At 39.0% G+C, this 22,399-nt stretch overlaps 1 protein-coding gene across 1 annotated transcript in view; it reads right to left on the reverse strand.

The window, feature by feature from the left end:
- Positions 1–20,766: 20,766 nt before the first annotated feature.
- Kcnma1 (potassium calcium-activated channel subfamily M alpha 1) overlaps positions 20,767–22,399 on the reverse strand; it is a 692,507-nt gene continuing 690,874 nt past the window's right edge. The window contains exon 29 of the mRNA XM_052189881.1: positions 20,767–20,995. Coding sequence (XP_052045841.1) covers positions 20,844–20,995 — 152 coding nt within the window. The 3' untranslated portion in view covers positions 20,767–20,843. The remainder of the gene's footprint in view (positions 20,996–22,399) is intronic.

Genomic DNA, 22,399 nt, shown 5'->3' on the forward strand with positions numbered 1-22,399 from the left:
GTGGCTTGGAATGGCCTTCTAAGATTCTGAAATTTTAAACATGTAGAATTATAAATAAATGAACATAAAAAATGATATGTGAACATAAAAATCAACATGTCATCAATTCGTTTGAAGCTCATTTTTTTTTTTTTTTGCCCTTCCCAAGACACATTTCCTCTTTACTGAATCTAAGACCCGTGATTTGGTACCTACCATTCCATTGCATATCATTATAATTTTATAGCCACTTTGATGATTCACACATGTGTGAGAATAGCATTGTTAAATATGTTTAAAGCTTTACATAAAATATATGGATTCTTCTAAAATTTTCTCTTTCTTTGTTCAACCTCATATTTGTGCTATGAGAATCATCAAAGTTGATTTATGTGGCTATAGTTCATTAACTTTTATTGCTCTATTGAAATGCATTTGATGAATATAACACAATCTGTCTATTCCCCTGTTGATGGCCACTGAAGTTGCTTCTATTTTTGGCACACAAAATATAGTCTGCTCTGAAAATATTTTGCCTGCTTTCTGGGCATTTCTGTGAGGTTACCTCTATGTTCAGCATAGATGCAAAGGCAGAAAGGCTTCCCTGTAGAAATTGCTACTTGTGTCTCAAACTGAATCCATTTTCCTTCCCTAAAGCCTCTGCGTGGCAGATTCTGTAGATCAGTGCTAAGAGTTGGAGTCAACACAAATGCTAAAGCATTTAAATGGAAAACTTTTAAGCATTACAGAAGCATGATACTGGATCAGCTGTTAAAGATGTATCCTGCTCTGCCAGAGGACCTGAGTTTGGTTTCCAGCATCTACACTGATCTCACAACCACTGTAACTCCAGCTCCAAAGGATCAGACGCTATCTTCTTGCACATGAGTGATACACACACAGAGAAACACACACATCAACACAAATAAATCTTTTTTTTTTAAAGGAGAAAATAGAGGTATAATGGGCTCTCTATTTTCTATCATTCAATGTCAAGAATTATCACCTCTCAGTCAATGTCATTTGTGGTATGTCCATTTTCCTGTCCTGTAACTTTTAAGAGAAGGTTAATCCTTTTTAAAAAAGATTTTTTTTTTTATATGTAAGTACACTATAGCTATCCTCAGATACACCAGAAGAGGGCATAAGATCTCATTACAGATGGTTGAAAGCCACCATGTGGTTGCTGGGATTTGAACTCAGGACCTCTGGAAGAGCAGTCAGTGTTCTTAACCACTAAGTCATCTCTCCAGGTCCAAATATTAATACTTAATATCACCATTTAATCCTTAATTCTTTTATCATTTTATAACCTTTATGGAATTTTTATGTCTTATCTTTTTAAAATATTTTTATTTATTAACAATTTTATAGATATATTCAATGTATTTTGATCATATCCATCCTTTTTCCCACCTCTAACTTGTCTTGAATATCCACTCCAAATCATCTGCCTCCTCATTTCATGTACTTAAGAAAAATCTGCTAAACCTAATTATGTGTGTATGCATGGGGCTATCAACTGAAGCATGGGCAACTGACCAGGAGCCATGCTCATGGAAAAAAAAGATCTTTCTCCCTGGGTAGCAATCAACTGCCAATAGCTCTTTAGCTAGGCATGGAACGTGTGTCCCTCAAACATCCATGCTGCAATGTTGACTAGCTTGATCTAGTGCAGATCTTAAGCAGATAACCACAGCTACTGTGAATTCAATTCATGAGTACACTAGTTCAGCTGTGTCCAGAGGTAATGACAGCAGTCCTCCATGATTCGAGGCTTCTACAAACTTTCAACATCCTCTTCCTGGATATTTGACCCATGAGGATCATGAAAACATAGATTGTTTATTTTGGGCTGAGGTATAAGGAGAATTTAATAAATGACCTTAATACCATTAACAAACCTTAAGAAGTCATATCTAAATAGCAAACTGTGGTCATTATCATCATCAGTTTTGTTGTGGTTTTTTCCTGTTCAGAGACAGGTTCTCATTCTGTTACTCAGGCTGGCCCCACAGTTTTGATCCTCAGCTTAGTTGTCCTTAGTACTAGGATTACAGATGTGTGCCACCACACATGGCGTGAGCATGTATTAGTAGTGTACCTTAATCAGTATTGTGGTAGTTTGAATAAAATGTCCCCATAGGCTTATGTATTTGAATGCTTAGTCAGCAGGAATTGGAACAGTTTGAAAAGATTAGAAGGATTAGGAGGTGCGACCATGTTGGAGGAAGTCTCTCTGTCACTTTCTGTTTATCTTTCTCTTTCTCTCTGTCTTTCTCTTTCTGTCTGTCTCTCTCTGTCTCTCTGTCTGTCTCTCTCTCTCCCTGCTATTGCAGGATATTTGATCACACTGTGAAATCCATATAATTTATTAAAAAATAAAAACCTGTTTCTAGTTGTGGTATGGCTTAGCCCTTAGCACATACCTTTAATCCTAAACAATGAAGGTAAACTAGGAAGCATCCATGCTTGAAAGTGATGTCTAAATGAGTGGCAGACAAATTGATGAATTAGAGAAAGATTTGATAGGATAGGATATGTCCAACTCTTATGAGGAGAGGAAAGAGAGTCACCAAAAGGGGGAACAGCACAGAGGGAGAAAAGGAGGCAGTTTTACCTGGAAAGTTTTACAGCTACAGATTGAAGAGAGAACAAGCTAGAGACAGGTGAAGACATAATGAGCCAGAGAATGAGAAGGTGCCTGATTAGAACATATTGCCAGAGCTAGTTTGAGGCCAAGGAGAGCAAAAAAAAAAAAAAAAAAAAAAAAAAAAAAAAAAAAATCAGAGGCTGAGAGAGAAACCAGATTGAATCAGTATGGAGAAGAGTTTGAGCTAAAACAGCTGAGTTGAACGAGCCAACCAGAGTTCAGAACGAGCTAGAGAGGATGAGCTTATTCAGCAGCAAGTCTCAGAGGTTGAAAACATTCTAGACCTAGATTAGATTTTATAGAGATGAGAAGATTCCAAAACTAGGCCTCAGTTGGCAGATGGAGGCAGTAAGACTCAGGGATAACAATCACATCAGGTGAATAAAAGATACTATTACAGTCTACAGATCAGCATGTGGATTTAGCTACTTCTCTGACACCATTACTGACTATTGCTATGTTACCTGCCATAATTATATTGAACTAAACCTCTGAAAATGTAAGCAAGTCTCCAATTCAATGCTTTCTTTTATAAGAGTCATGATGTCTCTTCACATCAATAGAACACTAAGACAAGAATCGTACAAGATTCACATACTGAAATTAGTTGATGTGTCACACATCTTTTTTAGTCTACTTGTGATTTCCATCTTTTCTCCCTTCACTTTCACTGGAGATATATAAAGTTTTATCCTATAGAATTTCCTACAGACTAGTTTTTTGCTAATTGTTATCTTCTTCGTGTTACTGGCTATGTCCCGATACGTTGCTAAATCTAAAGGCTTAAGTTGTGTTTTTCCACAATAATTTCTGATTCTCTAGTTCCTTGTGACTTTGGAAGTTGCTGCTCAGTCTTGGAATTCATAATTCATACAGTGCTGAGAGATGGTGCATTCTAGTCCTCTCCCTCTATTTTAATTGAGGAGCTAGAATACTTTATAAAAAGACAAATTCTTTTCTACTATCAGGTTACTATAACAAAAATTGATTTGTTCAGTTTATTTACCAGTTCTTAAGAAATTGATTTCATGGGCTGGAGAGATGGCTCACAACCATAAAATGTAAGAAATTGACTTTACTTACAATGATCTCCTAATGATGATTATTAAATTTATTTTGAGTTCTTTTGAATTCATAATGATAAAATATTTATTAAAATTTGTAAATTTAAATGTATACAGAGTTCCAATCCATTTCAGTTCTTGCTTGTAGTTTTGTTTTGTTTTGTCTTTTTTGTTTTGTTTTGTTGGATTCTTTTCCTGCCTGTCTGGCTTTGTATCTTGAATCCCTTTAAGAGCTGTGATATTTACGTTGAAAGAACATTCCATACTCATCCTCTTTTTATCATGCTCAGACCAGAAGTCTTCTGCTTCCCCAATAATTCCTAATTTCTTTTAGTGGAAATAGCATATGGAGCCTACAATGTGGGCACAGTAAGTTGTTCATAAAATACTATAACTCATGGAAACTTGAGAAATATATAATATGGTCCCATTACAGTTGCAGTTTGTTTACATAAATAACTACAAAGACACAGTGTTTGTAGGGTTGTCATTGTATATGTCAGTCTCTGCTCCCTCAGATGAGCTTTTTACATTATTCTTAATTTTTCCCACAATCTTTCTATTTTTCTAATTACTTGTAGATGGTAACATAGCTGTTACTTGATTGTATTTTTTTCCAGAAAGGTTATTCTAACCTGTGACATTTTTATTGTTTTTACAAATTCATACTTTAAAGATTAATTTTTATTCTTTTTAAATGGGTGTTTTTTCCATATTAGTGCAATACCTTCAGAGGCAGGACGTAAAGACTGCTTTAGGTAAGGGAAATTGATCCCCCATGGTACCAAAGAGCAAGAAGCATTCTTAACCACGGAACCATCTCACTAGTCCCTCTTAATTCTTTAAATCACGAGAATTTCTTAAATTTAATGCAGTTAATTTTTTTTTTTTTTGGCTTACTTTTCTTTCCATCTTGCTAACGAATTTCTCAAGGACTTGGTTGTGACTTCATAGAGCACACATGCCCTTGGTTTGATTCTAAGGGCAAGAAAGAGTGAAAGAAAGAGAGAGAGAGAGAAAGAGAGAGAGAGAGAGAGAGAGAGAGAGAGAGAGAGAGAGAGAGAGAGAAGAAAGGAGAGGGGAAAGGAAGGGGAGGAGGGAAGGAAGAGAAAGTTAGAAAGAGATAAGGTCAACAAGAGGAGAAAGGGAGAAGAGAAAGGAAAGTAAGAGAAACAAAATGAGGGAGGGGAGGGGGAAGAGAAAGAATCTCTCAAACAGAGTGCCCAGAAAGTACTACTCGGTTATTCCAACTGAAATAGCTACAATTTGGAAATAATAATAATAATAATAATAGTAATTTTAAAATAGTCATTTAATATCTCTTGAAGTTATCTGAACAACATATATATAGCAAATGAAGAAACATGTCTTCAAGACACAAATCTTTAAATCATGGTAAGCCTAGCGAGTCTAAGGTACCATGAGATTTCTCCCCTTCCTCCAGTTTCCTAACATAGCCTCATAGAAGGGCAACTCATTGGGTTTGGGTGATAAACAGGACTGGATCTCCACTCAGCTAGTGAAAAATTGCCCATTACTCTGGTGAGACAAGCCACCAAGATTTCATTGATGGTGTGAAACTTCAAATGATGGTGGCAGATTAGTCCCTACATGGCCCTTCTGTGGGGGTTATAGGTCATATACAAGTAAAGAACACTGAAGTTCTGATTGCCCACACTTGAGCATACTTAAAAAGTCAGTTTCTGTGCTTAAGGAGACAAGAGAAGGTCAGAGGCTAAAGATCCCCACCAGACTAATGCTTATGAGTCAGAGGTAACATTCAGAAGAGAGACACTAGCTGTCCTCGGGTCCAGGACTATGAGCCTTACAATTTTGCTCAGAAGAGAATAAAAGCTGTAGAAACAAATTGTCTTCATTAGACAATATTTAGGACAAAATATAGAAAATTTCAAGTCTAGGAGCTCTAAAAACTGTCATTCATACATATATACATATACATATATATATATATACATATATATATATTCAAAAGGAGGTTGGTAGACTCATAGGTTGGTAGACTCCTAGGATATCAGTTAAATTACAGGCTTTAATTCAGTAGGATAAGAGTATGAAACAAATGATGACCCAGAGCATTCATAAAAAATGGAGGGGGAATCATCTTGATTATTGGAGCCTAACAGTTTGGTGTGATATCAAGAGGGGAAGATGGTTCAATAGAGATGTGGAAAGGAGACAGACAGAGAGTCCTAGTGAAAACATTATATCCCAAGATAACTGTCTGATACCTCAGGTTAGAACCTCTAAGGAGAAAATTTTAAGGCTTCACAGTTGCAAAGAGAAAAAGTTGTTACTAAAATAGTCTAGGGAATAAATAAAGCAAGCCAACATTAACCAAAGTGTGGAATAAGGCAGTGAACTAAGAAGGTTAATTTTAAAAACTCTTTAAATATATACACGTGTTCATTTCTTCTCTCAGCTTGTAAGATATAAAATTATATAAAGTGGTAATTACATGAAAGTATGCTTGAGAGGAAATCAATATCCAAAGTTGATGAAATACATCATCGAAAACCATCCAGTTTTCAATAGGAATTGTGAGACCAGTAGAATAAGAGGAAAGAGTGAACTTTACACAAGAGAAGTCACGGGGCCTGCAGATGATATGCGTAAAAGACTAAGATGTGACTTTAACAAATTTCAACACAGCTACTGTAAAAAAGTTCAAAGAGCTAACGGGAATAATACTTAAGAGGTCAGGGAGCACAAGGGGGCATTGCTGTAATATAGGGAGAATATAAGTATTTTTAGAGAAGTAACTAGATCAAAATTCTGCTATGGAAAAGTACAATCAAAGAATTAAATTTTTGTGTGGAGAACTATGGGGTAGATTTTGATTGACAGAAGAAACATCAAATTTAAAAAAAGACATTGGTAAATATTATATGTGCAAAGGAGAGAGTAAGAAGAAAAATGAATATAGGACTAGAACACTGACTGGTTCAGAGGTTAAAAACCCTTGCTGTCCTATAGATGGCAGACCAGAGTTCAATTGCCAACCCCCCATGCTGGGGTGCTCACAATTCTTGTGTGATGCCAGAACCAAGAAATTTAATGCTCTCTCCTGACCTCCACAGGTACTTCCACACATGTGTGCACATAAGCAGACACACAAACATAATAGTTTTTTTTAAGTTATAGTTTAGAGATAATGGCTACATGATACTAAAGAGTGGGAATGTAGCAATCCATCTTACCCAACTGTGAACCTTTGAGAGGAACAATAATGGCAGGACTGTCAGACAGGCTCACTGATGCATAACACAGTGACATAAACATTGAGGAAATAAACAGTCCCTTCCAGATTAGATGTAAATACTGCTCAACAAGAAAACACATACCTGGCACAATTCTTGAGCCAAAAACTTATGATGACTAATGGAGGGGCAAACCTACTACTATTGTTAACCTGATACCTAATGACTTACTGTTATAACCATAGATTAATGCATACCTCAGTGCATTACTGACCAAGGTGCAGAACATAAGAGACTGCAAAATGCTCTGCCAAAAACATGTACAGCACCTTTCCTCCCAAGGCTCAGCGATCGTTGTGGAAGAGGAAACAGAGTGTAAGAGCAGACTACATAGCAACGGTATTTCCTTGCCAGAGCAGGGCAGATTTGCATATGAACTCAGTGTTTGTGAGTGTATGAATGACTCAGCCATACCAAATGCCCAGTGTGGAGAGAGATATATAGAAATTCCAACCATGCACCTATTGGTAATTGTCAGTTATTGGGAGATGAAGAGAGAGTTTTCACTAAAAGTATAGACTCTAGTCAACCAGGATGCTGTGGAAGACCACACACCCAGGCAACACAAATTAGTCTTGATAAGAAAACAAAAGAGGTCAGGGCACGAAGTCATGAAAAGAGTTAAAACACATTGTAAGAAATTAAGAAATTAATAAAATTATTTTAAAAACTGAAAAATACTAAATAGTTAAAATGTAAGAATTAAAAAATGTTCCATTTAATACTAAGGAAAGTAGTAAAGATAAGAAAAATAAGACAGACATAAAACACACACACACACACACACACACAAAGTGAAATATATTAACGACTTCCTATTGCTGTGATGAAACACCACTGTGAAAAGTAACATGTAGGGATATAAGAAAAGGAGTTTATGCTCGCTTCCTGGTCCAGAGGCTCAAGTCCATCATGATTGAGATTCAGGGCAACAAGCAGCTGGCGCAGTGACAGGAACAGAAAGCCCAGAGACCACATCTCAACTTAAAGCAGTAAGCAGAGACAGTGAACCGCAGGCAGGTTCTATCCTGCCCCAGGTGACATATTTCCTCCAGCATGGTCTCACCTCCTAAACTCCAAACAATGCTATCAACTAAGGACCAAGTATTGGAATTTTTCAGTCTCCTGGGACATTCTCATTCAAACTGCCACAACGTAATTAGCTTGAATTAACTAAGGGCCCAGAAGAAGATGCTGCAAATGTAAAACTCTCAGGAATAAAAGAAGATAAGTCCTCATGATTTTAAGCTGGGTAGGTTATTTTAAAGAATGGTATACAAAAGCGCACACAAGTTAAGTAATAATAGAGAAATTGGCTTCCTCAATACCGGAAATCAAATATTAGCATTCAAATTTCCTCTCTCATTTTGGAAGGCCATTCTCCTTTTTATTGGCATAATTTATTCCTAAAATGTAAAGCCTTTTCTGCACATACACCCTCTAAAACTAAATTGGATCACAAGAGTTTACCGGATTTATCAACTGTATTATGCCTAGTTCAATTTTTCTTCGTTCTTAAATCAGTTTTAAGAAGCTTTTTTTTTAAATTTTAAGTACACTTAAATTCTCGGATTTGTTGGCTAAGATGGTTTATTCTGTGCTTATTGTTTCTCACTCGTAGCTACATCGGTAGCTATGTTAACACCAGCTGAATTCTAACTTATTTTCATTGATGATGCATTTGTACAGCTTAACTTCAGGTTTTACACATATATCATGGGTCTTTTTATAAGAACAAAGTAAGTTAACAAGGTTAGCCCTTCATTTCATTGTTGGAACTCTGGACCTCTAGCATGTTCTGCGTGTGCCACCACAGAGATCCCCTGCCTCATGAATATGTCAGTTTTCTATACACGAGGCTCCATCTCAGACTTTGCATCATGTTTCCTACTCCTACTGTCTTACAGTCTTTCCTTAATATTAACCACTTAGTATATGCTCATGTTAGCTTTGTATTAAATGTGGTCTTTCTCAGCTTTCAGAACACAGATACTCTGTTTTAACTACCTCAGCACCATTATCCCTTCATAACTTATTTCCCCCCACCTCTAGTAAGTTGTTTAGGTTTTGATGAACAGGAAACAACTATGGTCTTCAGATAAAAATCCTTGGGGCTTTTAACTTGGTTCTCCTGTGACTGCTTTTTTGATTCTGCCCACTTGCTAAATATGCCTCTTCAGGATCATGGTCCTATCCATCAAAGAGGAGAACTCCAGAAGGCAGGAAAAAATGGCCAACCACCTGAATGTCCTAAAAGGTGTGTGTGTGTGTGTGTGTGTGTGTGTGTGTGTGTGTGTGTTGCATGTCTGTGTGTCTGTGTCTCTCTGTGTGTATGCATATGATATATAAAAGTAGAACAGAAATTCTAGAACATCATATCTTAAGTATATAGCATATTAATGCTAGATGTGTTTTATTATTGTAATTTAGCTTGCCCACTTCATTGTTTTTAATGGTTGTGATCTAGTTTGCTTTTTGTGGCTGTGACAAACACCATGACTGAAACCCATCTAGTGAATACACACAGCTTATATTGTAGGCTCAGACTGCTACTGTCATTGGTGATCATCCATGGTCTTGGCATCTCCAATGTTCTGGAGTGTCCACTGAAGCTGAGGCTCTGCTTTCATCAATGCCTTCTCCCAACCTCTCATACCACCAAGCCTCAGCTGCTCTCCACAATCCCTTTATGCTTTCAGAACCAGTACTATATGGGAGATTTACACATCACCATGGTCATTTTCCAGCTTGAGATGCAGCCTTGGCCCTGTCTAGACCACAGACAGCTTCTGTGTGTCAACTCTGACCAAATATTTGCCAGAAAAATTCAACTTAATGATGCTGGTCTCTTATTAATCACAGTTAACTTTTTAAACCCCAGCTTACTAGCACTGCTTGTCACAGTAAAGCAAATATTTTACTTCCACAGATTCTTAATAAAAATACAATCATGAAAACAATCCTGATGGGCCAGGACCAGGTCTCTACCATTTCCTCTGCACTGCACTTTGAAATATCCACATTCCCACAACATATCATTAAGATCTTAGCATTCAATGGCTTTTCTAGTCTAAAGCATAAAAATCCTCCACCTCTCCCCAACCCAACAGTCCAAGGCATAAAGTGCACATAGTCAAGTCCATCACAGCAAAATCTCACATTCCTGGTACCAGCTTCTTTCCTAGTTCACTGTGATAAAACACTGACCATAAGGAACCTTAGGTGGGGGTAAAGGTTACAATTCATCCTTGATGGAAGTCAAGACAAGAAGCCAAGGCAGTAGTATCTTTGAGAGAGCAGCTGAAGGGAGACCATGGAGGAACTCTGTTTATTTGCTGGGTCCCCTGGCTGGTTCTCAACTGCTTTTCTTTTCTCCTTTTTCCTTTTCTTTCTTTTCTTTTTTAAAATAGTAATACATTTATTTATTTGCTTTATATCCCAATACCAGTTCCCCTCTCCTCCAAATCTCACACAAATCCTCCCCCCATTCCTTTCTTCTCTGAGGAGAGAGAGCCCTCCCCCCATGAGTATCCCTACCCTACCCCAGCACATTATCACTGGAGGACTAGGCACATCCTCTCCCACTGAGGCCAGACAAGGCAGCCCAGTTAGAGGAATGGGATCCGCAGTCAGGTAAGAAACAGATTCAGGGATAGCCCCTGCTCCAATTGTTGGGGCACCCATATGAAGACCAAACTACACATCTGGTACATACCTGCAAGGGGCCTAGGTTCAGTCTGTGTTCACTCTTTGGTTGGTGGTTCAGCCTCTGGGAGCCCCGAAGGGTCCAAGTTAGTTGATTCTGTTGATCTTTCTGTGGAGTCCCTGTCCTCAGGTCCCCCAATCCTTCCCCCAACTCTTCCAGAAGACTCCCTGAGTTCCATCTAATGATTGACTGTGGGTTTCTGCATCTCTTTCTATTGCTCAGCCTGTTCTCTTATACCACTCAGGAAGACCAGCACAAGGAGTCACTGCCCATGATGGGTTGGGTCTTTCAGAATTCATTAGTAATTAACAAAATGCCTTCAAAACATGCCCACTGGCCGATCTGATGGAGAGAATTTCACTTGAGGATCCGCTCTCCCAGGTGTATCAAGTTGACAACCAAGGTTAGTTATTAGACTCAATACATTGAGTAAAATGGTAAATTAAATATATGTATCAACCTGGAAGTATTACCAACTTACTAACATAATTTTTATTTTAAAAAGCATGTTACAAATTCATTTTTGTGGCAAGAGTGCTCATGTTGCCTCTATATTTTTTCTTGACCTTAGGTCCCTTGAGTTTCTGACTTTCACCCTACATTTTAAGAATGCAGCAGATCTGTAAACCTGAGAACCTGTTTTTCTTCTGGAGGGCCAAGCCCCAGCAACATTGAAAATAGCACTATGGTGATGTTTACATTTTGATCTTATCCTTGCTCTATTCTTTTAGCAAGCTGTGTATTCTGTTTGCCCTTACAATTTTCTCCCAGGCACAATCTATCTCATCTGACATTGAGAAACACTTAATATTGATCTTGGTGAATGGTCGCCTTTGATTTTTTTTTTTTTTTTTTTTTTTTTTTTTTTTTTTTTTTGCTACAGAGAGATCTCAGTAGAAATTCACAGATATTTTGTTTTCCTACCAAATGGAAAACCATGTTGCACAGTCATTGTGTCCTGTTGTCCAAGCCTACTGTTTTGCAACTCACTGCCTCGTCTCTTTCATTTGGCTTCTCTGTCACTGTGGTTTTTTCCCTAATATTTCATCCTTTATGCAGACTCCTTCCTTGGAGCTGAACTTGGCAGTAGAGTTTGCCTAACTAATGGAGACCATATGCTCTGCAATTACATTTCCCCAACAACATTCAGATTTGTTAGCAAATATTGAGAAGACAAGTTGAGACTCTAGAGCTCAAAGAGCTGTGAGGAGTTGGCAGGAGAAGATAAGTAAATCTGCAGTTTCTCACTCCTGGCAATCAGGTCTGTTCGGGGCTGATTTTGTTTGAGGTACTGCCTCTGCTTTCTATTCTGTTGTTTTGATAAAACATCGACAAAAAGTACATTTGGTAATGATGAGGATTTTTTTTTTTTTAACTTACGGGTTTAGTCCATCACTGAGGCGGGCCAAGGGAAGAACACGGAGGTATATGCTCAAGCATGGAGGAAAGTTGGTTACTGGCGTGGTCCTTGTGGCTTGTTCAGCTTGCTTTCATATACAATCCAGGACCACGTGCCCAAGGGTGATGCTGCCCACAGTGGGCTAGGCCCTCCCACATCAATGATTAATCAAGAAAATGTCCCACAGAAATGCCCACAGGCCAAGCAGTTGTAGGCAATTCTCAATTGAGGTTTCCTCCTTCCAGATGGTTCTAGTTGACAAAGACTAATAGGCATGCGTACCCAGAGATTTAGTTTTCAAAGTATCAAATCAATTAGATTGTTCTTCAAATAGCTAAGCAAACCTTTTACGTCTCTGTAAGGGCATGCTGCACTCTCTCCCACAGATCAATTTTTAATATGTGAACCAATTATTTATTGCTTCTGTCCTCCCAACAAGAGACCCAGAATCATGTAATTACAAACTGTTTTGTCACCAAGTCCCAATAAAGGAGTGTAAACACTAACATTTGGCTAATGAAGGTTACAATCTCTAATGATATTAATTTTTGACCGTCTATATATAGTTCATACACGGAACCCTCTCATCAGCATCTTCTTTTCTCAGAAGCCAGGTCAGTCTTAGACTAAGGAGTCTCATGGCTGTAAGATTCTGAAGATCTGAAGACTCAAACTAGCAGTATTGTTATTGGATATTATTGACTTGGAAATAAAGTTTCATCAATGGCTGTGAGGAACAAGAAGGCCCACCCCTTAAGCAAGCTTCAACCCCTGTGCTTTGATGAGGAAAAGGCAGGGAGACTTTGCTCATTCATACAGAGAGCAAGGAAGGGTAGCTAGCATGAGAACAGGGGCCAGAAGTGATCCAGTGTTTGTTTCTCAAGGCTATTCTAGGGAATGTAGGCCATATCTTTGGAGCCCTATATTCTGGAGCCATCTGTAGCAGCATGTGACCCTCTAGCCCAGTGTGGCCCTGTATGACTCTAAGCTTTTCAATGACACCAGTAGCCATTCCTCCCCAGCACTGCTAGGGAGGCAATATTGGGCAGCACCCTGACTCACATTGCAACTGGAGAAGGAAATTCATGGCTGCTTCTGGTGCGCAATTTCACCTTCACACAAGGGAAGGGGTTTAAATAGGGCCGCGGATAACCCTCCACCACACTCTATGCGACAGTTACAAAGACACAAGAAACACTCCTTGTTTTAGAACACAAATACATAAATTTTTAATCTGCGAAAAATACAAAATGAAACCATGTACAAGTTATGTACAAACCCTTTTTACAAGACAAGAGAGTTATCACTGGTTGTTACAGATGACAGAGTTGGGTAGGTCATTTCAGAGCACCAGCATTTATTCTCTTCTCCAGTTCCTTTCTGGTTACATCATTCATCATAGCCACAGTCTCCATGCCAGCAATCAAAGTGTGAAAGACAGAGAAACAAACCACGCTCTTCCCCCTTAATGAACATGTTGTAGGCTGACCTCTGCATATGGGTACCTCTGAATTGTTTTTTTGTTTTTTCTCCCTTTGTCCCCTGAAGAAATCCCAAGTGAAGGTTTTGGTGTTAAGTGGGAAAAAGTCTCTTTTCGGCATCTGCATGGTGGGACGTGAGCCAGACACTTTAGGCAGGATGTGATTGTACCACCTGGGAACGGAACGTTTTTAATTAGGATTTTCCAGGCAGATCTGGGTTTATGTTTGAAATGTTGCAGTTCTGGTCAAATGTGTACACAGCGGAAGGAAACGGAGAACGGAGGTACTGCAGTGGGAAAGGCTCTGGTTTAGTGTAGACCTGGGGCTTGACTTGTCTCATTGAAGGGGCTCCTTTCCCCATGACTACCTCCTCCTGGATGACTACCTCCTGGATCCCTAGGGCAGGAAGTTCTGGGACGCTTTGACAGGCACATGTGTTGTGTGTGTACATTTCCATCTAAGACTCTAAACAGCAGGACAGGTGCTGTTTCCTAAGACAGGCCTTGGAGAGCTTTGGGGTCAGCTTTGGAGGACAAGAAGAAACACAGAAGTTCCTCATGGGATAAACAGACCAGGGGAAAGCTCTTTTCAATTTAATATTCTACCTAGAAAGGAGATCAGTTTTCATTGCAGAAAAGCCATCAGAACAAGTTGACCTTAACATTTTGTGTATTAAGACTGTTGCAACTAGAACAGGTTCTGGGTATGCTATGTATGAAGGATGAGGGGTGATATGAACTGAAAGGAGAGATCACCTCTCAAGACCTTTTTGTGGGTACTTTAGAAGGCATGCTGATGACCTAGAATGGCCTGCTAGTTTCCCACTCAGTCCAGTCTTCATAGCAACCACATGAGATAAAGACAAAGGGGAAGTTGGTCCTTCAGACTGCCTCATTACTTCTGAGTCACTATTTCAGATGCCCTTCATCTCAACCACCACTTAATGCTTTTCTTTCTCTATTTTAAAACCCCCCTTTATGTTTTCCATTATCCCAATACTAAATAGATATTCTGTCCTCATCATATCAGCTTGGTTTGCTCCACTGGGACCCTGAAAACTTGGCTGTAGCCCCCAGACAGTTGTACTGACCTGTCATCTAAGCCTATGCTTTCTCCTTTAATGAAAAACCTCATCTAGACTTCTCCCTTTATAATTAACTGGGGTGTTGAGTGTGTGTGTGTGTGTGTGTGTGTGTGTGTGTGTGTGTGTGTAGGGCAAAGGGGGCTTCCTTAGGACCTGGACGTTCCAGAGCAACTTCTCAGCTTTGTCTGCATCCCCAGCCCAGAACACCTTCATATTGGGAATGGATCTCTCCCGTCCTTTTTATAGGGAAGAAAATGGCCCCTTTGTCAGCTGCCTAAACTCTTGTCTCACATTCTCATCTTCTCCTCTTCTTTCTGTCACTCTGCACAGTCTGTCCTTGGGGTCTGCAGTAAACAATTCCTTTTTATAGACTCTTTCAGACTCCTACCCAGCCTTAGAATCCAAGTCAAACTTCCACAGCTGTTATGATAGTTACTTGCTATGTAGCCCATCCAATGAAAAGTCTTTCTTGGGTGAATGTTTTATATAACATGTCTTCTGTTACCAAGAAGGGACACAAGGTGTCCAGCAACAGGTGCAAAGGGACTACTTGGTAAACTAATGAAATCATTGATCCTTCCCCATTCCTGAATGAGCTGGAATGTTGTTCCTCTGCTTACCTAACCCTGAAACCCCATCTAGTCTACAAAGCCTGATTAACCACTTCAAACCATTTGTTTCTTACCTCCTGCTTTATTGGAGGACAGGATATATACATGCTTACTCTTTCTCCTGGCTCTTGAGGGCACTCCTTTAAGTTAGTCTAAGCTTACTGCAAGGAAGAATGTGTCATACTCATCCCTCCAACTGAATCAGTTTTTCTGACAAACATGTACTGGTGCTGTCTACTAAGTCCCAGTTAGCAGAGGACCTGACAAGATGCCTCCATAATGCTCACTCATAGTTAGAAATCCTGAATTCTTGATTCTACTATGATGTCTTGGTGGTCTACCTGACATTCTTATTATATTAATGTCTGTAAAATAATATAACCAGCAGGAGTCTTTTTTTAAAAAAATCTGAAAATCTATTCCTTTCCTTTAATCTGTGCAGTGAACCCTTGGGTATTTTAATAATTGAGTACTGCATGACAGGGTAGAAATGTAGGAGGAGGGTAGGTATTCTTCATGGTGAGCTGTTGCTGAGAGCAACCACAGAACCTCAAGCTGCTGAGAGATGATCCAGCTTGAGAGACTACATTTCTGTGATACCTTCCGGGAAGAACAGAACATCTCAAAGGCTTCAACACCCAAAGGACAATCGCCACTATCCATCACTCGTTGTTCAGCCCTTTCAGTGAATCTCTCAGACTTTCTAAATCAATGCTCCAATTTAAATGTGGCTCTTCAACCACCCACTGCCTAGCTACTTCCATGAACTCTTACCCTACACTTTTTTTCAATGAGTGCATGGTCACAAACTTATTTTTGTAGGTAAGTTGTTCCATATAGTAAAATCAACTTGGTACCAGTGCATTTTAGCTCCTGAAGGCCCCTTTCATTGGAAAAAACCTCATGATCCCATGTCTCCAGTCAAGCCAAGTATTTCCTATTGGAACATCTGCACAGCCCAGCCTATAATTTTTCCCATTCATGGTTCAAGAGAGCCTCTTCTTTTCTACCTAGGTACCACCTCTTTTCAGGGATTCTTGAAGTGTTGCATCTATCTCTTTCTGTTCTTCCTTCTAATATTTTGATATATACTCAGAGTTATACATTTTCATGCTCAAATCACAGTTAAAAAGAGTGGTCTAGAACAAAAAGTCTAAATGAGAATCATTTCTCCATGAAGCCATGAGACACTGGAATGCAGGTGGAAACTAACAAGTGTAGGGCTAAGGGTCTTTGGCCACATGGGTCCCTTTCTTATATTTTAAAATTACTCTTACTATAGGTATTTAAACATGAAACTTAAAATGTCTTCTGTATTGTCCTATTTTAGTGGTAATCTTGGAATTATTAATGCCTGGCCATGTATGGGCAACAACCAATTAAGATAAACTTGGCTTAAATGACCTAAGTGAGTCCAAAGGGACTCCTCATTTTATCAAGCCATCATTGGGTTTGAATGAGAAATTATTGTTTTATCAAAGAAACATACTTGTTAAAATATGGGGTACACAGCAGAGGCAGAAAGAGAATCTAGTGGGAAAATTGAAAGTGATTCTTCACTTTGTCTAAGTTTTTGAAAATGATAGATAAAGCCTTAAGTAGTGAGGGCTACTGTATCTATGACTTTACCACCATTCCAAAAGCAAAAAAATATGAATAAAATAAAAATGGACAGGTCTTGGTCTGGAACTCAAAGTTCAGTGAATTTGTGTGATCTCTTGGTAATCAAGATGACTCTGAGTAACTTATCTGATACTGGTTTTCTGAGTACTTTTCTACCTCTTTCTATCTTTCTTTCCACAAGGTCCTCCTGAATGATGAAAATGATGACTCAAAATGGCACTTATGAATGTAAGCAGCAAAAACATTGTGCCAATGTGAGCACAACCAGACAAACAGAATAAAATGAGAAGTGTGAATGTAGATGGAGGACATGAATGGAATAGCAGCAGCAGAGTAGGGTTGTCCAGACTCTTTCTCCATACTGTTAGAGATGTAGGCTAGAAATGAAGAGACTATCCAAATCTATGCTGCACCAAGAGACAGGAAAGGTGGGAAGAGAGGCTGTAAAGAGAAACTAGAATGAATAAAACCAGCTCATCAGTGGTGGAGGTGAATCTGAATGTAAACCTTTGCATCTCCACTCTAAGAGCTTGCAAACTGAAGAGTCTAGAAAGGAATGGACTGTTCTTTGACCATAACAGAGAGTGGATGCTGTGTTCAGCTCAAAAAAAAAATGCTACATGGATAATAGGGCCTGAAGAGCAATAATTACAGCTCTGGAAAAAAAATCGTCTCCTAGGGCTTGGCTGACACAAGGCAATCACTGCTTTAGTTGTTCTGAAAAAGACCTTCACCATCTCAACAATCCAACATCATGTTTAAGTCACTGAAACTTGAAGGATTTAAAGAACAATTTTGTAGTTAATAGCTAATCATATGTGAGTGCTCTTGAACTTCTAAATCAGGCATAGTTGGACAGTTTCTGTTTTCCTTTCAAAGTATTTCTACTTTCTTACATTTTCCCACTCTAAACTTCCAGTTCAACCCAAACCATTCTAATTCCTTGATTAAAGTCTTCTAACACTTGAAAACAAACAAGCAAATAACAACAAAAGCAAAATATAACTTGTAAAAGAAAGGCTTTTCTTCCAGGTGACTTAGACGTAATCAATTTATAAACATAAAACACCTTAAGTGAAAGTCTTCTATTAGTTATAGCATGGGAGGGTGATTTCAAAATTCAGTTGCTTAGACAAAGACAAACTACATCCATGAGAAAGATGGTGATGGCAATGATGTACTCATACACGTGTAGTTTCTGTTTTACAAATAGTCTGATTCCCAAAGCACCCAAGCATCATTAGTTTGCCAAGATAGCTTTTCTGAAACCCTAATCAGGGACTAAAGATCAGAACTTTCCAATGTGGAACATTCCAAAGAGGACCACTGTTGGCCTAAGGTGAAAGTGGATAGAATGATAGTGTTTTATCCTACAGAATACTCAGAACTCAACCAACAGAATCAAACAGGGAACATTGCACGTTGCCTTGAGCCCTCCAGTTCTTTTTAACAAATGTTATTTCTGTTTCAATTGAGTTGCCATGAGTTTTTGCAAAATGGGGCCACCACATGTACAATCTGAGAACCATGCTTATCTGTTCCTCATTTATTACTCTATCGTAGAAGAAAACAGATTTCTACTATCCAGGGTTTGGGAAGCTGCTTGGTGAATGGAGGGAGCCCCTTACTGTAGGAAACTATCAGAGCCATTGTGGTTGAGAAACAAGTTTAGATTTAAATCTCTACCTAGAGTGGGAAATGGGGATTATACTTCTGGTTCCTGCCTTGCATGGAGTAGAGTTTTGAGACCATTATTTTTCTAATGAGAGATTATTTAGGTAAATAACATTGGTCACTATAGGAGATTAAGAACTAAGACAAATTCAGAGGTCAAGTTAATTGGAATGAGTGTAAAGAAGAGCCTACTGTGGTTCAGGAAGGAAAGAAGAGCGTGGATTTACATGAATGTACTTAGGTAACCCCAATGCAAAATCATGATGTTAAAGAAAGTCTTAGCTCTCAGGAATGCTGTCAAAATCCTGGCAGTGGATTCTCCCCACCAACACATCTGAGTTCTGTTGGAAACCAAGACATGTTTATAAGCCCAAATATAAAACTGTTGACATCATTTTAGCCTGAGTAGACTAGTGATTGGTTATAAATATTTTTGTGTTAACAATCCAATTGGACACACATTATATTCACAATACTTTTATAGAACTAATTCTACAAAGTGTGACAACAGAGTAACCACAGTCCGACAAGTCACTGCAGGACAATGCCTACAAGCTGGAAGCACAGCTATATTGGCTCTGCAGGGAGTGGACAGAGGTGGAAGCTCATTTTGCCTACATTGGTAATTGGAGTCCTTAAAGGACACTTGTTTTCATGGTGACAACATTGCTTTGCTCTGATCTGATTTGTACTATCATAACTAGGTACCACAGAATCATGTCCTAAAGAGTTCATGGAAGAGATGTCATGGGACTGTAGGGGCTATTTTTTTGTTAGTTTGGAAAAGTGTCCACATTTTACATTTTTAAGGAAATAAAAATCACAGTCACACCCACGATTCTCCAGAGACCCTGATGATCATATCAAAGTTTGATCATTGTGAAGTTGAAAAAACTTTCTGAGTCGTTGGAATGAAACAGTTGTTGAGGTGACTATACACTGGGCATGCATGCAACAGCAGAGCTCAGACATCATGGTCACATCTGATGGGTAGAAAAACCTTTTGACCACAGGTTGAAGTGGTTGATACATTTTATTTCATTGCTGGTAATTTTCAAAGGCCTTTTTCTAACAGTCTATGTTAAGAGCATGACTTACTTTCCTTTTGGTTGTTACTTGTGTTTGGTTGGTTAATTGGTTGGTTTGTTTTCTTTTTTGAAAGTATTTTAGCAAGTTTGAATATTTTGTCCCAGCAATTCGACCAAGGAAAGCCAGCAAATGAAAATCTGAGCAAAAGTCGGCTGCTTGACAGTTGGACATTGTCTGACTTCTAAACCAAAAATTTGTGATAAGCATGCATAATTCTTAAATCCTATTGTAAGGTAAACTATTCATTGATGTTCACCAACTTTCAGGCTCAAAGCTCTGAACAGGGAAAAGAACATACAAGATCTTCCCACAGTCCACATAATTTGCTTGGGTTACTTGTAAGTAGGAAACAAAGAGTATCAAGCAAGGCAGAGGAGGCCTCACCATGAGAACAACAGAGCCTGCTCTTGGGTGCCTCTGGCTCATGACCTTCACAGTCTAGGTGTGCCTATAACCCTTCCCCATATCCTGAGCTGGTTGCTTAAACCTGATCTGGCAACTGCAGGAAAGTTGCAAGAAGCTCTTTCTTCTAAATATATAAACAAAGGATAAGAAACACTGGAAGAAAACTTAAGCTACAAAGGTATGACTTTCAACTGTGAAGATAATGAAGTTTGATTTGTTAAGAGCTGGTGTCAATGCAGATCAAAACAGATACCCATCCAGGGGAAAAGGAAATATTCACCTTGCTCTTTTGACTTTTTTTTATTTTAATTTACTAAACTATGTGCGTACATTGTTGGCCATCTTAAATTTGTTTTAGTAATCCATTTCCCTTCCTTACAAACTGGTGACCATCATTCTCCTCAAAGAAAAAGAGAGAAAGAAGAGAAATGTGCATTAAGGAATCTGGCCACTTACTCATTTTGATTTTGCATTGCTGTGATATATGGGAAGATATCTGGCAATGAAAAAAAGAAAAAATATATTTTCTTTCTAATAAATAAAAAATAATTTAAAACACTAGAAGCTATACATGACTATTTTCGTATTTTCATTTATAAATGAAATCATTTTCTTTTCCAAAATACATGGAAGCAATATTCAAGGCAAAGAGAAAGATCTGTCTAACTTTATTTTCTTGCGATTCTTGCTTATTCTAATGTTTCCACCAGTGATTCAGCATGTAAGAGGAAGAAAAGTCACGTCACCATTTATGAAGTTTGTCAGGCTTTAAAAAAATAGTTCTGGTCTCCTGGGAGTCAACATTCATCTTCAACTTCTCTGATTGGAGGGATCAGGCTGCTTGTGGATTTATATTGGTTGATCTGGTTAGCCATGTGGGTACTCATGGGCTTGATTTGAATGTTTCTGGGATAGGCATTATCCGGCTCATCTGTAAACCATTTCTTTTCTGCTAAAGGGCAAAATGGATAGAGAACAAGAAGGAGAAATGAGAAGCTTAATTAGTCCTAGGTTGAGCTTTTGGAAAGTTCATTGAAAATGCATAAAGATAATCAATAGAAGCCGGCAGTGAGTAATTGCTAAGAAATGCAGTGTACAGAAGCCCCCGGAACCTGAACCATGCCTCTCCTCCCTGTAGCAAGTGAAGAACGAAATGAATGTGCTGTTGGGACTGGGAGACACTAGAAGGAGACCGACCTCAGAGACTTTGCTGGAGTAGATGAGCGCCGAGCACGTGGTTCAGAATCTTTTTGCAGTTTAACCTCTTCCCAGCCTTGTCTTGATTTTGTTATGATAAGCAGACTCAAAGGCAGCTGTCAACTGTACCACCTCTGTCCTGTTTGCATCCCTTAAAGGAATCCTACAGGATTTGCTGGCCAACCAGAGTGAAAATCAGAATAGAAAACTGTTCTAAAAGAGAATTTTGAAGTGGCTTTTATTTAAAGAACAAGGACTCTGTGGGTATGAAGCCACAGAAGGAGTTGCAGGTGGCAGTATCTCAGCTGACTATCATAGCCCGAGCTGTGAGCAGAGAGCTCACGGTGGCTTGCCACATTCACTTCCCCACTAAGGGATAAGAGCAGAAATGGATGAGCGAGAATGCTGAGTCAGGGCCTTTGGGTGTCTCTGGAGAGGAGCAGCCTCTTAGCCGGCTGGCGCTGTTTTCTAGGGTCTAACTCTAATGTATGCCCCTTTCTGGAACTGGAATTTCCTAAAAAATTAGCCATGTGCACAGATAGGAAGCAACTGGGCAATAGGACATCTAGTGTGGGGCATTATAGGCTTCATACAGTGGCTTAGGGAAGGAAAACAGCTTTCAAACATATTTACTGCCCAAGAGACGATTCCTCTTGCTTCCTTTTGTTTTGTTTGTTTGTTTTATTGCTTAAAGAACCATTTGCATCTACCTTGTGTGTGGTTGTGGACCTACCTGTTAAAATGATTGCCCAGCTGTGTGTGTGTGTGTGTGTGTGTGTGTGTGTGTGTGTGTGTGTGTTCATGTGCATGTATATATGTGTTAGCTCATAAATGTCAAACATCTTGGGATTCATTCTTGATCACTCTGCTTTTTCCACCCTTTCTGGTGCCCTGGCTCCTCAAATGTGGCAGCCTCTGGGGCTAAGGCAAAGCCTGAGGAGGGTTCAAGAGCCCAGGTTAGCCCACAGGGCACTTCCTACCTCTTGTGTGCTCCTCTGTGATCCCTCCTGCCCTGGCTCTCTCACCTATTACAATTAAGTTCACTTTGATTTGAACAGATTGGACGATAGGAATTCATAATGCTACATCCTCACAGTGGAGCTAACTGATTAAGTGCTTTAAATTATTCCCCCTGACAGAATGATAAAGTTACAAT

The sequence above is a fragment of the Apodemus sylvaticus genome, chromosome 8 (genome assembly GCF_947179515.1).
Source record: "Apodemus sylvaticus chromosome 8, mApoSyl1.1, whole genome shotgun sequence".
Lineage (NCBI taxonomy): Eukaryota > Metazoa > Chordata > Mammalia > Rodentia > Muridae > Apodemus > Apodemus sylvaticus.